This window comes from Bison bison, unplaced genomic scaffold (assembly GCF_000754665.1).
Source record: "Bison bison bison isolate TAMUID 2011002044 unplaced genomic scaffold, Bison_UMD1.0 scf7180017864371, whole genome shotgun sequence".
NCBI classification, from domain to species: Eukaryota; Metazoa; Chordata; class Mammalia; order Artiodactyla; family Bovidae; genus Bison; species Bison bison.
The window spans coordinates 2,083,115-2,095,807 of NW_011494943.1; the positions used below are offsets into that span (position 1 = coordinate 2,083,115).

General features: G+C 45.5%; 1 protein-coding gene across 1 annotated transcript in view; it reads right to left on the bottom strand.

The window, feature by feature from the left end:
• ABCA10 (ATP-binding cassette, sub-family A (ABC1), member 10) overlaps window positions 1-10,461 on the bottom strand; it is a 54,673-nt gene extending 44,212 nt beyond the window's left edge. Inside the window, exons 1-5 of the mRNA XM_010856478.1 lie at window positions 9,960-10,461; window positions 7,927-8,028; window positions 5,073-5,280; window positions 2,570-2,734; window positions 2,127-2,230 (exon numbers count right to left, since the gene is read on the bottom strand). Of these exons, the coding sequence (XP_010854780.1) occupies window positions 2,127-2,230; window positions 2,570-2,734; window positions 5,073-5,280; window positions 7,927-8,022 (573 nt within the window). The 5' untranslated portion in view covers window positions 8,023-8,028; window positions 9,960-10,461. The remainder of the gene's footprint in view (window positions 1-2,126; window positions 2,231-2,569; window positions 2,735-5,072; window positions 5,281-7,926; window positions 8,029-9,959) is intronic.
• Between the last annotated feature and the right edge of the window lie 2,232 nt (window positions 10,462-12,693).

The following is a 12,693-nucleotide window of genomic DNA, read 5'->3' on the forward strand; positions in this document are numbered from 1 at the left end:
TGGTGACTGCAGCCATGAAATTAAAAGACGCTTACTCTTTGGAAGAAAAGTTATGACCAACCTAGATAGCATATTGAAAAGCAGAGACATTACTTTGCCAACAAAGGTCCATCTAGTCAAGGCTATGGTTTTTCCAGTGGTCATGTATGGATGTGAGAGTTGGACTGTGAGGAAGGCTGAGCGCCAAAGAATTGATGCTTTTGAACTGTGGTGTTGGAGAAGACTCCTGAGAGTCCCTTTGACTGCAAGGAGATCCAACCAGTCCATTCTGAAGGAGATCAGCCCTGGGATTTCTTTGGAAGGAATGATGCTAAAGCTGAAACTCCAGTACTTTGGCCCCCTCATGCGAAGAGTTGACTCATTGGAGAAGACTCTGATGCTGGGAGGGATTGAGGGCAGGAGGAGAAGGGGACGACAGAGGATGAGATGGCTGGATGGCATCACTGACTCAATGGACGTGAGTCTGGGTGAACTCCGGGAGTTGGTGATAGACAGGGAGGTCTGGCGTGCAGCAATTCATGGGGTCGCAAAGAGTCGGACACGACTGAGCGACTGAACTGAACTGAGCAGCTTAAAATAGTGAGATAGAGGTGGAGGGAGGAAGTTGAGGCTGGATACATAAATGACTCTCACAGTTCAGGCAAGAGATGACCATGACCTGAATAAACGCTGGTGGCAGAACTGAAGAGAGGTAAGTAGAGCTGAGCTTACAGTTAACAGGGCTGGATGAGAGAGAAGATGTAATGTTGACACAGAGGATGTGGTCTCTGATAACTCCTCAGTTAAGTGACTGGCTTTGGCATTCCCTGGAGATAGAGAAAGGGCTTCCCAGGTGACTCGGTGGGTAAAGAATCCACCTGCCAACGCAGGTTCAATCCCTGGGTCAGGAAGATGGCAGCCCATTCTGGCCTGGAGAATCCCCATGGACAGAGGAGCCTGGTGGGCTACGGTCCACGGGGTCTCAAAGAGTTGGACATGACTGAGCACGCATACATGAGATGGAGAAAATTTTTTAAAGACTGGGTCACGTTTAGAGAAAAACACCCACATTCAGTTTGGAACATACAAATCTGAATTGTTTATAGGGCGTCAAAGTAAGTAGTCAGCTACTCAGGACTACAGTGGAGCAGACCTTGTCCATCAGCTGTGTTTGTAAATAGTTTCACATGTAGTCACGCACATTGGTTTATGAGTGCTTCCACATTAAAAATGGAAAGTTGAGTATTTGCAACAGAAACTGTTTGGCCCCCAGACCACAGAATACTTGCTCTCCGGTCCTTTAAAGGACAAGTTTACTGGTCAACAGTTAAAGCAGGGTTCCTACAGTTATCAGCATGTAAACTGTAAATAAGTGTACGGTAAAGGATGAGACCGTGTAGAGAAAGTATGGAGAAAAATGCCTTGACTAGAACCTGTAGAACCACAGATTGAAAGAGGTGGGAGTGTAACGATGGATAAGATTGCAGGAAGACCGAGAAGAATTGCTAGAAAAATGAAGGAAAACCAGGTGAATGCTGTGATGTTTAGTTAAAAGACCAAGTAAGACAAGGAAGGAAAATGTCACGTGTTAATGACATGAGCGTTGTTACTGACCTCAGAAAAATCATTTTGGTGGCATGGTGGGAATAGGAATTTTATTGAGCTGAGTTGAGCTCAAAGGAAGCCAGTGCTTTCAAGAAGTAAAGATGTTAAGGGGAAAGACGGTGTTTGTTTGAGGAGGAACTGTGAATGGGAGAAGGTCTTGATAAGAAGGAAAGAAATTGATCATTGTAAGTACTGAAGAGAAGAATGCTGTTGAAAAGGGGAAGCTGAAGAAAGAGATGGTGGACGGGAACGCCCATTGCGCAAGGCTCCTGATACAGTGCGCAAGCATCGTGTTTCCAGCCCTGGCGCTGAGGAAGGACCGGGCGGAGGGAGGGGGCGGCGGAGGGCGAGGGCGCCGGGCGGCGGTTCTGCACGGTTCGTGCTGGGAAGCGGGAGGCTGTGCGCTCCCTCTGCTTCCCTCTGCTCGGGGAAGAAAACGGAGCAGCCTCTCCTGAGAGGGCAGGATGGAGGAGGGGGCAGGCACGAAACGCGGGGCAGAAGTACAGAAGATTTCAAACAGGTCTAGGAGGCTGGGCACTTACTTCTATAATTGCAGCATTAATTGCAGTTTGAAAAGCCACAAACCCGTTTTTCCAGTATATTGACAAGAGACAGAAAGCTTCATCACGTAGAGCCCAACAGTGGTCTTTAAAGAAGAAAAACATGCACATCATTACGCAATGGGAATCAATGAACGGAATGAAAACATTAACCCCGGTTCTAAAGTGAACTATCTGAGTGTCCGCTCAAAGTCCATGACGACCAAATGCAGAGCATTTTTAAAGCAAAGCAGCAACAAAGGAGCACCGCCATCACATGGCTGACAAAGTAGTGAGACTCCTCCTGTAAGGAAAACATCCTGAAGTTCAGAAATGAAAAGCACAGTGCTTCTTTTCTTGACTTTATTAACGTTTCCATCAGGCATTTCCCATAGAGGATTGGACAACGCAGCAAAGAACATTTCAGTCAGTTCTCAGGCACTTACCTGAGTACTCGAAGTGCTCTCTTAAAATCGGGACCCTGTGTCCCCAGCTGAACTTCAGCCGGTATGAGAAAGTGTCATTGAACACAATTCCCACCATCTCAGAGTCGTTTCTTGGGCGTACTCTGTCCATGGCGTCTTCATTAGGGATCCCAAGGATTGTTCTTCCTGCCAGGTGTGAAAAATATGACTGATTAGATGAACTTTATTACTAGAGGACACAAGACCAGTAGCAGTCGCTTAGGTTTCCCATACAATTATTGATGCCATGCGTGCGTGTGTGCTCAGCCTCTTCAGTCGCCTCCGACTCTTTGTGACTCCATGGACTGCAGCCTGCCAGGCTTCTCTGTCCATGGGGTTCTCCAGGCAAGGATACCGGAGAGGGTGGCCACGCCCTCCTCCAGGGCATCTTCCTAACCCAGGTCTCCTGCATTTCCTTCTGAGCCACTGGGGTAGCCCACTGGTGCCATATATTATGGTATCACCAAGTAGGTACCTCTAAGTTAAGGGCTGAAAGTCTTTCCTGTTGTTTAAGGCTCAATGTAAATACGTGAGAAGATGTGAATGATATGCCACTGATTCTGAACCCCAGAGGTTTGGGCTGCATGGGACCCCTCATATGTGCGTTTTTCCCAGAAGTAAATGCTGCATTACTGCACTCCCCAGGCACTGGTGGAATGTGAGGTTGCAGAACCCTGAATGGAGGGAGCTCAGATGCTGAGGAAACACAGATACAGGGGCCAACCAGGAATTACTCGGGTCTTCAACTTCCTGAAGAGTAGGTTCCTCTAGCCCCGCAGAGGTTCAGGGGTCAACCACATTCTTTTTAAAAAAGCAGTTGTGTGTGTGTGCGCAGTTGTATCTGACTCTTTGAGACCCCACAGACCGTAACCCACCAGGCTCCTTCATCTACTGTATTTTCCAAGCAAGAGCTGTCCTGGCTTGCTCTGGGGTTTAGGGATGTCTGGGAGCATCAGCATCTGGGCCCATTTCTTTATCTAAGGATTCGCTTCCCTATCGTTGTGTCTCGGAGGCTGGTGCCTTCACAGTGCTGTTGCTCAGACTGCCCTCCAGGACTTGAATCTGGAGCAGAACCAAAACAGCGCCTGGTCCTCACTTATGTAGAGTGGGGCCTGGGTCAGGGTAAATCAGATTACTGTGTCCACTGAGGGGAAAAAGCATCTGGTCTCTTTCACCTTAGCATCTTTAAATCTGAGAGTGCTAGCTGAGGGCAAAGAGCCTAGAGTTAAGGGTGCCTGGACACAACTCCTCTGCCGCTTGTTAAAATCTTAGCTGAGCAACTTGGAATCCTGCTTCCTCTATATGCAAAGTAGTTCCCAATAATTTAGCATAGTCATAATCCCCATTGAAGTGAAGAAAAGCTGAATTTGTGCGCCTGTGTGCACGCATGCCTACATATGTGACCGTGTGTGTATGTGTGTACATATTATCCTAGAAAGATACACACAAATTTTTAGAGGAGAAAATGGTGGCTTGAATGAAGGCAAAAGCTTTCATTGTTTGCTTCAGACAAGTTTGTACTGATTAACTGGCTGTTACTTTGGCAATTAAAATAATTTTAAAATTAAAAGTACTTTAAATAACCAGTAGAAATGCTTCAGAATTTGGTGGGGTTTTTCTCTGCCAAGATTATAAGCAGATTTCTATCCTATGAAGATAGTATGCCAGAGGTAATAAACAGCACACAAAGAATCAGAGTACAAAATCAGAGGTAAAGTTAGAACCCACCCAGGCTCTCTGGAGTCAAGGACACTATCTTAAGAATTAAGCTCATACAACATTTATAATGAATGAGTTCACCATATTAAAAAACAGAGATGTTACTTTGCCAACAAAGGTCTATATAGTCAAAGCTATGGTTTTTCCAGTAGTCATGTACAGATGTGAGAGCTGGACCATAAAGAAGGCTGAGCGCCAAAGGATTGATGCTTTTGAACTGTGGTGTTGGAGAAGACTCTTGAGAGTCCTTTGGATAACAAGTAAATCAAACTGGTCAATCCAAAAGGAAGTCAACCCTGAATATTCACGGGAAGGACTGATGCTGAAGCTGAAGCTCCAATACTTTGGCCACCTGATGCAGAGAGCTGACTCATTGGAAAAGACCCTGGTGCTGGGAAAGATTGAAGGCGGGAGGAGAAGGGGGCAACAGAGGATGAGATGGTTGGAAGGCATCACTGGACATAAGTTTGAGCGAGCTCTGGGAGATGGTGAAGGGCATGAAAGCCTGGTGTGCTGCAGTCCATAAGGTTGCAGAGTCAGACATGACAGTGTCTGAAGAAGAACAACAAAATCTATGTTCCTTTGAGACCTACCCTTACTTGGAGCTTCACGCCAAGCCCTCCACCCCATGTGAAATGAGGATCCTGCCCCAGTTGAAAACCACTGACTCACAGGCTGGGTAAATAAACTCAACTTGCAAAACAGACTTAAAATTTAATGCAAATAGGTTGCATGATAATGAAGCCTGGGCCACGGAACAACACACCTTTCATAAAGGCAGCTGCAGCCACCTTATCCATGATGCTCTGGGTCACGTTAGTGACGGGGGTATAGGCCACCAGCACCAGGTCGGAGTCATTAAACTCGTCCACGCGTCCCAGGACCTGAGGCGGCTGTTCCAGGAAATGAGTAGCTCTGAAGAGTTCCGCAAAGAGGCAGAGAGCGAGCCCCAGGAACAGCACCATGGCCCACTCCTGCAGCGCACAAGAGAAAGGGGCTGAGTCATCACGGGCGCTCAGACAGGGAGGGACAGGTGAGCACGCTTTAGACGGAGGCATCACCGAGCTCGGCTTCACTTCACTCGCCCACGTTCTGCCTTTCTCAGCTACCAGCCGTCTGTTAAGCAGACCACCATTTCACTTGATGACAGCCTGACCCAGGGAGCTCAGCCCGGGGCCCTGTGACACCCGAGGGCACGGGAGGGGCGGGAGGAGGGAGGCAGGCGGGAGGGGACGCGTGTGTACCCAAGGCCGATTCATGTCAATGTGCGGCAGAAAAACGCACACGACACTGTAGGGCAACTATCCTTCAAATGAAAACAAATTAAAAATAAAACAAGCTACGAGGATATATTGTACAACACGGGGAATATAGCGAATATTTTATAACAAGTGGAGTGTTACAGTTGTGAATCACTACACTGGACCCCTGTAATAACTTATGTAATATTGTACAGCAACTATACACCAATTAAAAAAAAAACCTTTTAATCTCCAAAAAAGCTTTGAGGTATGTAGCAAATATGGCATGGATTTATCTCCAAAGATAGCTTTGAGATAATACCAAGTATGTCCATTAATCTTAACCTAGAATCATAGCCCCCTCATATACTCCCGATTATTCACCCTCATATGAATAAAATATAAGTACACAGCATCCCATAAGAGATACTTTTGTCAAAGGGTTTAACCTGAAGTTAAAAATCTATTTTTTAAGGTAAATACTGTTTATGAGAAATGCAGATGGCTGTAAATCAGCCATGTCCGACTCTTTGCAACCCCGTGGACTGTAGCCCGCCAGGCTCCTCTGTCCTTGGGCATTCTCCAGGCAAGAATACTGGAGTGGGCTGCCATTCCCTTCTCTAGGGGATCTCCCCCACCCAGGGATTGAACCCGGGTCTCCTGCATTACAGGCGAATTCTTTACCACTGAGCCACCAGGGAAGCCCTTACTGTAAATTCACTATACTTGAATAAACGTTTTTTAATTAAAAAAGTTAAAAAATAAAAAAAGGAATGGAAATGGTAAAGAAATGAGTTAAATGACAGCATGAAGAAGCGCCAGGCAAACGCACAACACGGGTATTTCACAGGAGGACAGTGTTGGGCTCCCTGGTTTGAGCAAACCAACGTTAAGAGACATTCTGGGGAGTTCTCCAGGGTTCAGTGGCTGAGGCTCCGTGCGTCTCCTCAGGGGCCAGGTGCTATGTCCCACTTTGATTCCAGAGGCCGCACAGTCAAAAAAATGTTTTATGAGATATTTTAGAGGAAATTTTAGGAAACTGAATATCGACATGGAATTAGATGACTATATGCAATTACCGCAAACTTTCTGAAGCGCACTTGCGGTTATGAAGGAGCCTGTCCTTAATTTTCGTGGATGCTAGCGGAAGCCTCAGCGGTCGTGTCATATGTGTTAAGAGAGGAGCTGAGGGAGATGAAGAGATGAAGCCACAATGGCAGATGCTAACAGGTGTCAAACCCAGGCTGTAGATGAACCGGACGGGAAGTGAGTTCACTGGGCCAGTAATCCTACGTTTGAGATTTTAAACATTTTCGTAAGCTTTTTAAAAATTGACTTGGACGATCACTGTAAGGGTTACCCTTTATCAACACAGCAACTAAAATATTAGAACTGAATGCTTCAAGAGCTAAGGATGACCCATGTGCTTCAATAAAAAATAAAACATTTAAATAAAAAAATTTAAAAATAGAAAAAAAAAAAAGAACTGCTGTTTTTCAGCAGAACATAGTTTCTGTGTGGTCAAGGCAGCTCCAGGTGTATTTCGTGAGAACATACAGCAAAGATCCTCATCTCGACGGCCTTGACCTTGTACTAGAAACTGAACAGAGGGCCAAGACGCTGACAGCCAGGGACCTGGCTCCCTGAAACTACTCCACGTTTGCAAAAGCATAATCTTCAAAAGAAATCCCCCAGAGTTCCCAAATTTTTGCTCGAAAACAATTTCCCCAGTCCTATGAATTGACAAGGGCCTCCCTGGTGGCTCAGTGGTAAAGAATCTGCCTGCCAGTGCAGGAGAGGCAGGAGACCCATTTAGATCCCTGGGTCAGGAAGATCCCCTGGAGGAGGGCATGGCAGCCCATCCCAGTCTTCTTGCCTGGAGAATCCCATGGACAGAGGAGCCTGGTGGGCTACAGTCCACCGGGTTGCAGAGTCGGACAGAACTTCGTAATGAAACAAAAACAATTCACAGAATCTTGTCAAAACATCCCCAGTAGAGTGCTATGGTTCACCTGTTTAAAATCTACTTCATTTTGCTTCCCCCCCTCCCCCAACCTTTTTTTCTTACACTAAAGTTGGCCTGGGGTAAATCAGGATAACTCCACAAGATTCAAGTGGATTATTTACTTGGTGAATGGCTAGTTATGTTCAATAAAAAGTTATCTACTTTGCTTTTTAGGAGCAAACATATGCGCCTGCGCCTTTTGCCATAAATATTATCCTATTGTGCAACATTTGCAAAACATTACCTCGGGAACTCCAAATCAACTAGCCCACAGAATTTATGAACATAAAAAGGCAATAAAAATGGCATAATATGAAATGACAGATTTTCATTCACTAAATATGGAAAGATATATATTTCTTTGTGAACCATACCAACGCGCTCTCTTTTTTCATTCTCCATTTTCTAAGGAAATTCTTGTGCAGGAGGGCCCAAGTTTGTTGACACACGCTCCTCTCTTTTTTAATCATTTCGTCCTGTTCATCAACAGAGAAGACAAAATCAATATTACACAGCAATAGCCAGTCAAGAAAAAGGGCAAAAAAAAAAAACAAAACAGTTAAAGCAAAGCTCCTGAACACACAGTCCCAGGTGCCCTGGCTGAAGGCCTCGTTTGGCATTACTGTTAACACACATGCAGTTTTTTAAAGAGTATAAAGTGGTAACGAATGTAAAATGTTCTGCCAGCTGACCTTTCTCTGAAGGCTCGATGGTTATGAACGAGGTAAGGGCTGTGGTGTGGGAGCTCTTTTCCTTTTTGTCTCAAAAGCAAATTTTCCTGCCACATCCTGACTTTGCAACAATCTAAAGCAAATAACTAACACAACATTGTAAATCAAGTGTACTCCAATAAAAATAAATTAAATCAGAGAATAGATGTTAGCAATGTAAGGCCCTGATGCTGGGAAAGATTGAAGGCAGGAGGAGAAGGGGGCGACAGAGGATGAGAAGATGGTTGGACGGCATCACTGACTCAGTGGATATGAGTTTGAGTAAACTCCGGGAGAGTGAAGGACAGGGAAGCCTGGTGTGCTGCAGTCCATGGGGTCACAAAGAGTCGGACATGATTTAGTGACTGAACAACAACAAAGTTTAGAATCCAAAACACACTTGCCCTTGACTTAGTACTTTTTAAAAATGCTTAACAGGAATAAAACCTCCTCCAGTTTTCTGTCCACTGGAGATCTGCACTTTGAAAGGCACGCTTTTGGAGGCTGATGTGATGACATCTAGTGGTAAAGACAGAGGATGAGATGGTTGGACGGCATCACCGTCTTGATGGACATGAGTCTGAGTAAACTCCGGGAGTTGGAGATGGACAGGGAGGCCTGATGTGCTGCGATTCATGGGGTCGCAAAGAGTCAGACACGACTGAGCGACTGAACTGAACTGAACTGACTGAGTGGTAAAGAATCTGCCTGCAAACGCAGAAGACATAGAGGCATGGGTTCAATCCCCAGGTGGGGAATAATCCCTTAGAGGAGAAAAGGGCAACCCACTCCAGTGTTCCTGCCTGGAGAATCCCATGGACAGAGGAGCCTGGTGGGCTACAGTCCATGGGGTTGCAAAGAGTCAGACACGACTGAGCCCACACACACAGGAAACCAAGGGGAATCACTGTACAGTCCTTCTCAGGAACCCAGAGCACATTTCTACTCTTGAAACTCACGGGTCTCCCTTTAGGACTTAAGTCTGTCAGACACACAGCCCGAAACCAAAAGCCTCGGCTAGTGAGTGCAACTCGCTGCTGATGTGTAGACCACCACACGTGTCAGAGGGATCTCCTGTGTTTTCAGTTTAAAATGCCAGAGGTGAGCATTTGGTAGCACAGCTCTGGTGACTTCAATGCACTCGAATAAATGCTGATGCTACATACAAACTGCAGTGTTTATAGAACTTGCTGGATTTCCTTTTCTTGATAAAAGGAAAAGGTAAAGCTACCAAATGCCAAAATAATCTCTAAATTCTAACTCGAGAAAGTTTCTAAGGGAAAACATTCATCTTCATGAAAAGAAAATAGAAAAAACCACGAGGAGAAGCAGCCTGTCCTGCTGCATGCACAGTCCCGAGAAACAAAACTCTGCAGGTTCTCAAATGGCCAAGCAGACAAGTCAAACCCGACACAGAAAAAGAATACTCTTTACACACGTTTCCGGATCTACCTTCCACTTCACTATCACACTACAAGACCATTTTACCGAGTTGAGAAAATGAAACTCCTCATCAGGTCCACCACAGAAAACAGAATGATTTAGAAATATCACAACTATATAGTACTTTTAACCATGTCAATCCAGACGCTTGCCACTGATTCTGCCCTTTGTACCTCATTGCCTTACGTGGAACGAAAGGTAAAAACAAATTCAGCTTACTGTCAGGAAAGTAAGAGTGAAGAACTAAGACGCACCTTTGATGCCCTGGTTTCTTTCTGTCCAGGAGAGTTTAAAGAATCCTTCAAGAGCTTTCCTTAAAGCTGTCTTCATTCAGTCTGGCTTCTGCAAACAGGCCATGGTCTGTATGGAAAGCGCCTGCCAGATACATTCTCTACTTGGGAAGCTGCTTTCCTCCTGAGTCTTTCCTCCCGTCCAACTGTGCCACAGGGAGGCTGCAGCCACGGACCGTGCCCAAGGCTGTCACGTGTGCTTGCTTATTGCTCTATCTTTCTGGCATAGGCAAAACAGCAATCAGATTCCAAAAGGGATTTTTAAAAACCCAGGCCTGAGTAAGTCTCTATTAACTCTGAATGATTAAAACTTAGAGAGCCAACACAGAAGAGAACAGATTTAAAAGAAGGGAAGTTGAACGGAGGCTGTGAGAATGATCTCAGAAATGAGAGTAACTTATACAGGAAAAACGTGAGCAAAGATTTCCTGCACGGCAGCTAAGTGGTGTTTGCTGCGGGCCGGTTCCTATGGGCCAGGAAGTATGCACGAGTATGCAAGCGTGCTCGGTCGTGTCTGACTCTTTTCGACTCCACAGACTGTGGAGCCCATCAGGCTCCTCTGTCCATGGGATTCTCCAGGCAAGAAGAGTGGAGTGGGTTGCCATTTCCTCCTTCAGGGGATCTTCCTGACCCAGGGACTGACCCCTTATCTCCTATGTCTCCTGCACGGGCAGGTGGATTCTTTACCACTGCATCCCCTGGGAAGCTGCTAGAAAGTACGCTAAGGGTTTGCAATGAATTATTTCATTTACACTGAAAGCAAACCTGTGTGTTGGGTAGGATATTTTCACACATGTCACAGATTAGAAACAGGAGACTCAAAGGTGACATTATTTGCAGATGTTCAAATAAAAGCTGGTAAATTCAAATAATTTAGAGTAGATGGGCAGAATGGTTATTTTTTTAAGCTACAAAAATATTGGACATTCTCAGAATTGTAAATAAACCCCTGTTTATCAACCCTGAAAATCTCCTTTCACAATTTTAACTGTAATTAGCACATTTCTTGGGGATGTGTACACAAAGACCACTCACAAAAGTGAAGGACAGAGAGAGGGTGGGGCGCTCAGACTATTGGAGCTGTTACCGTTCTTCATTAAGATTATGGAAATAAGGACTTCCCTGGTGGTGCTGTGGCTAAGACTCCACACTCCCTGTGCAGGAGGCCTGGTCAGGGAACTAGATCCTGCATGCCCCAACTAACATCTGGCACAGTCAAAGGACATTTTAAAAAAAAAAAGAGTATGGAAATAAACATTTTATTTGACTTTCATTGCACCCCTCCCTGTCGTCAGTCACACTTCTCTCCTTTTTTCCCCACTCGTTCTTCGCTGGAAGTACAAGTCCATGAACTAGAAAACACCAAATATTTAACCTGGTTCCAATCCCAGACATGAATGACAATATTTATTTTAATGGATGGGAAAAACAACTGAAGTCGTGTCATAATAGACACACGCTTTCTTGGTAACCTACACTGAAAGGGTAATGCATCCATCTCCATAATTTTAAGGTCTGTGGTCTCCAATATGGTGCAGTGAAGTGCTTACAGGGTTAGGTGTTTTGAGACCTGCATTTCTGTCACGCACAGGTGCTTGCCTTGGACAGGTGACGTTTATAAGAGGCTCCGACGTTTTCTGTGTCCAGCTTCTCTGCCTTGGTAACAGTGCAGCTCTACTACGGGGTCACAATTCCGAAATCTGCCAAACTGGGGTTTATGGGTAACCGTGCTATGTGATATCAACCCAGCCCTCATCACCCCACTTCTCATAGATCCATTTTTTATATTTCTTTTTAAAATTGAAATATAGTTGATTCACAATATCATGCTAGTTCCAGGTACACAACAATGGGATTTGATTATCTCTATTTTCTAAGATTCTTTTACCTTATAGGTTATTACAAGATATTGAATACAGTTCCTATGCTATACAGTAGGTGGTTGCTGTTATTTATTTTATATACAGTGGTGTGCATCTGTTTATCCCACACTCCTGATTTATCCCGCCCCCATTCTCTCTCCCATTGGATAAACACAGGTTTGTTCTCTATGTCTGTGCATCTGTTTAGTGAGTTTTGTATATGGATTCATGGGAATCATTTTTCAGATTCCACATGTAAGGGACATCATGTAATATTTGTCTTTCTCTGACTTACTTCACCAAGTACAATTATCTCCAGGTTCATCCATGTTACTGCAAATGGCAATATTTCATTCTTTTTTATGGCTGAGTAACATCCTCCCCCACACACACGTATATACACACACACATATTTCACATCTTCCTCAGCCCTTTGTCTGCTGATGGCCGTTCGGGTTTTTCCCAGCCCTTGATGACTACAGAGCTGTAATGAGCGCTGTAGATAGAGCTGTAATGAACGTGGGGTGCATGTGTCCTCTGAGATTACAGTTTTCTGCAAATACGCCCCTGGGCTTCCCAGGTGCCGCGAGTGGTGGTCAAGGAGGGAGAGGGAAGAGAGGCAGGTGGGGTCCCTGCGTGGGGAAGGGCCGCTGGAACAGGTAACCCACTCCTGCATTCCTGCCTCGGAAACCCCACGGACAGAGGGACCAAGCAGTCCACAGCGTCTGGAAGAGCTGGACACGACTGCGCGCACGCGCACAGGGCGAGCGTGTTTGGCCCCTCCATGCTGGCCCCCCAGCAGCACCAGGTGACAGGCCCACCCAGGAGGCTGCCTC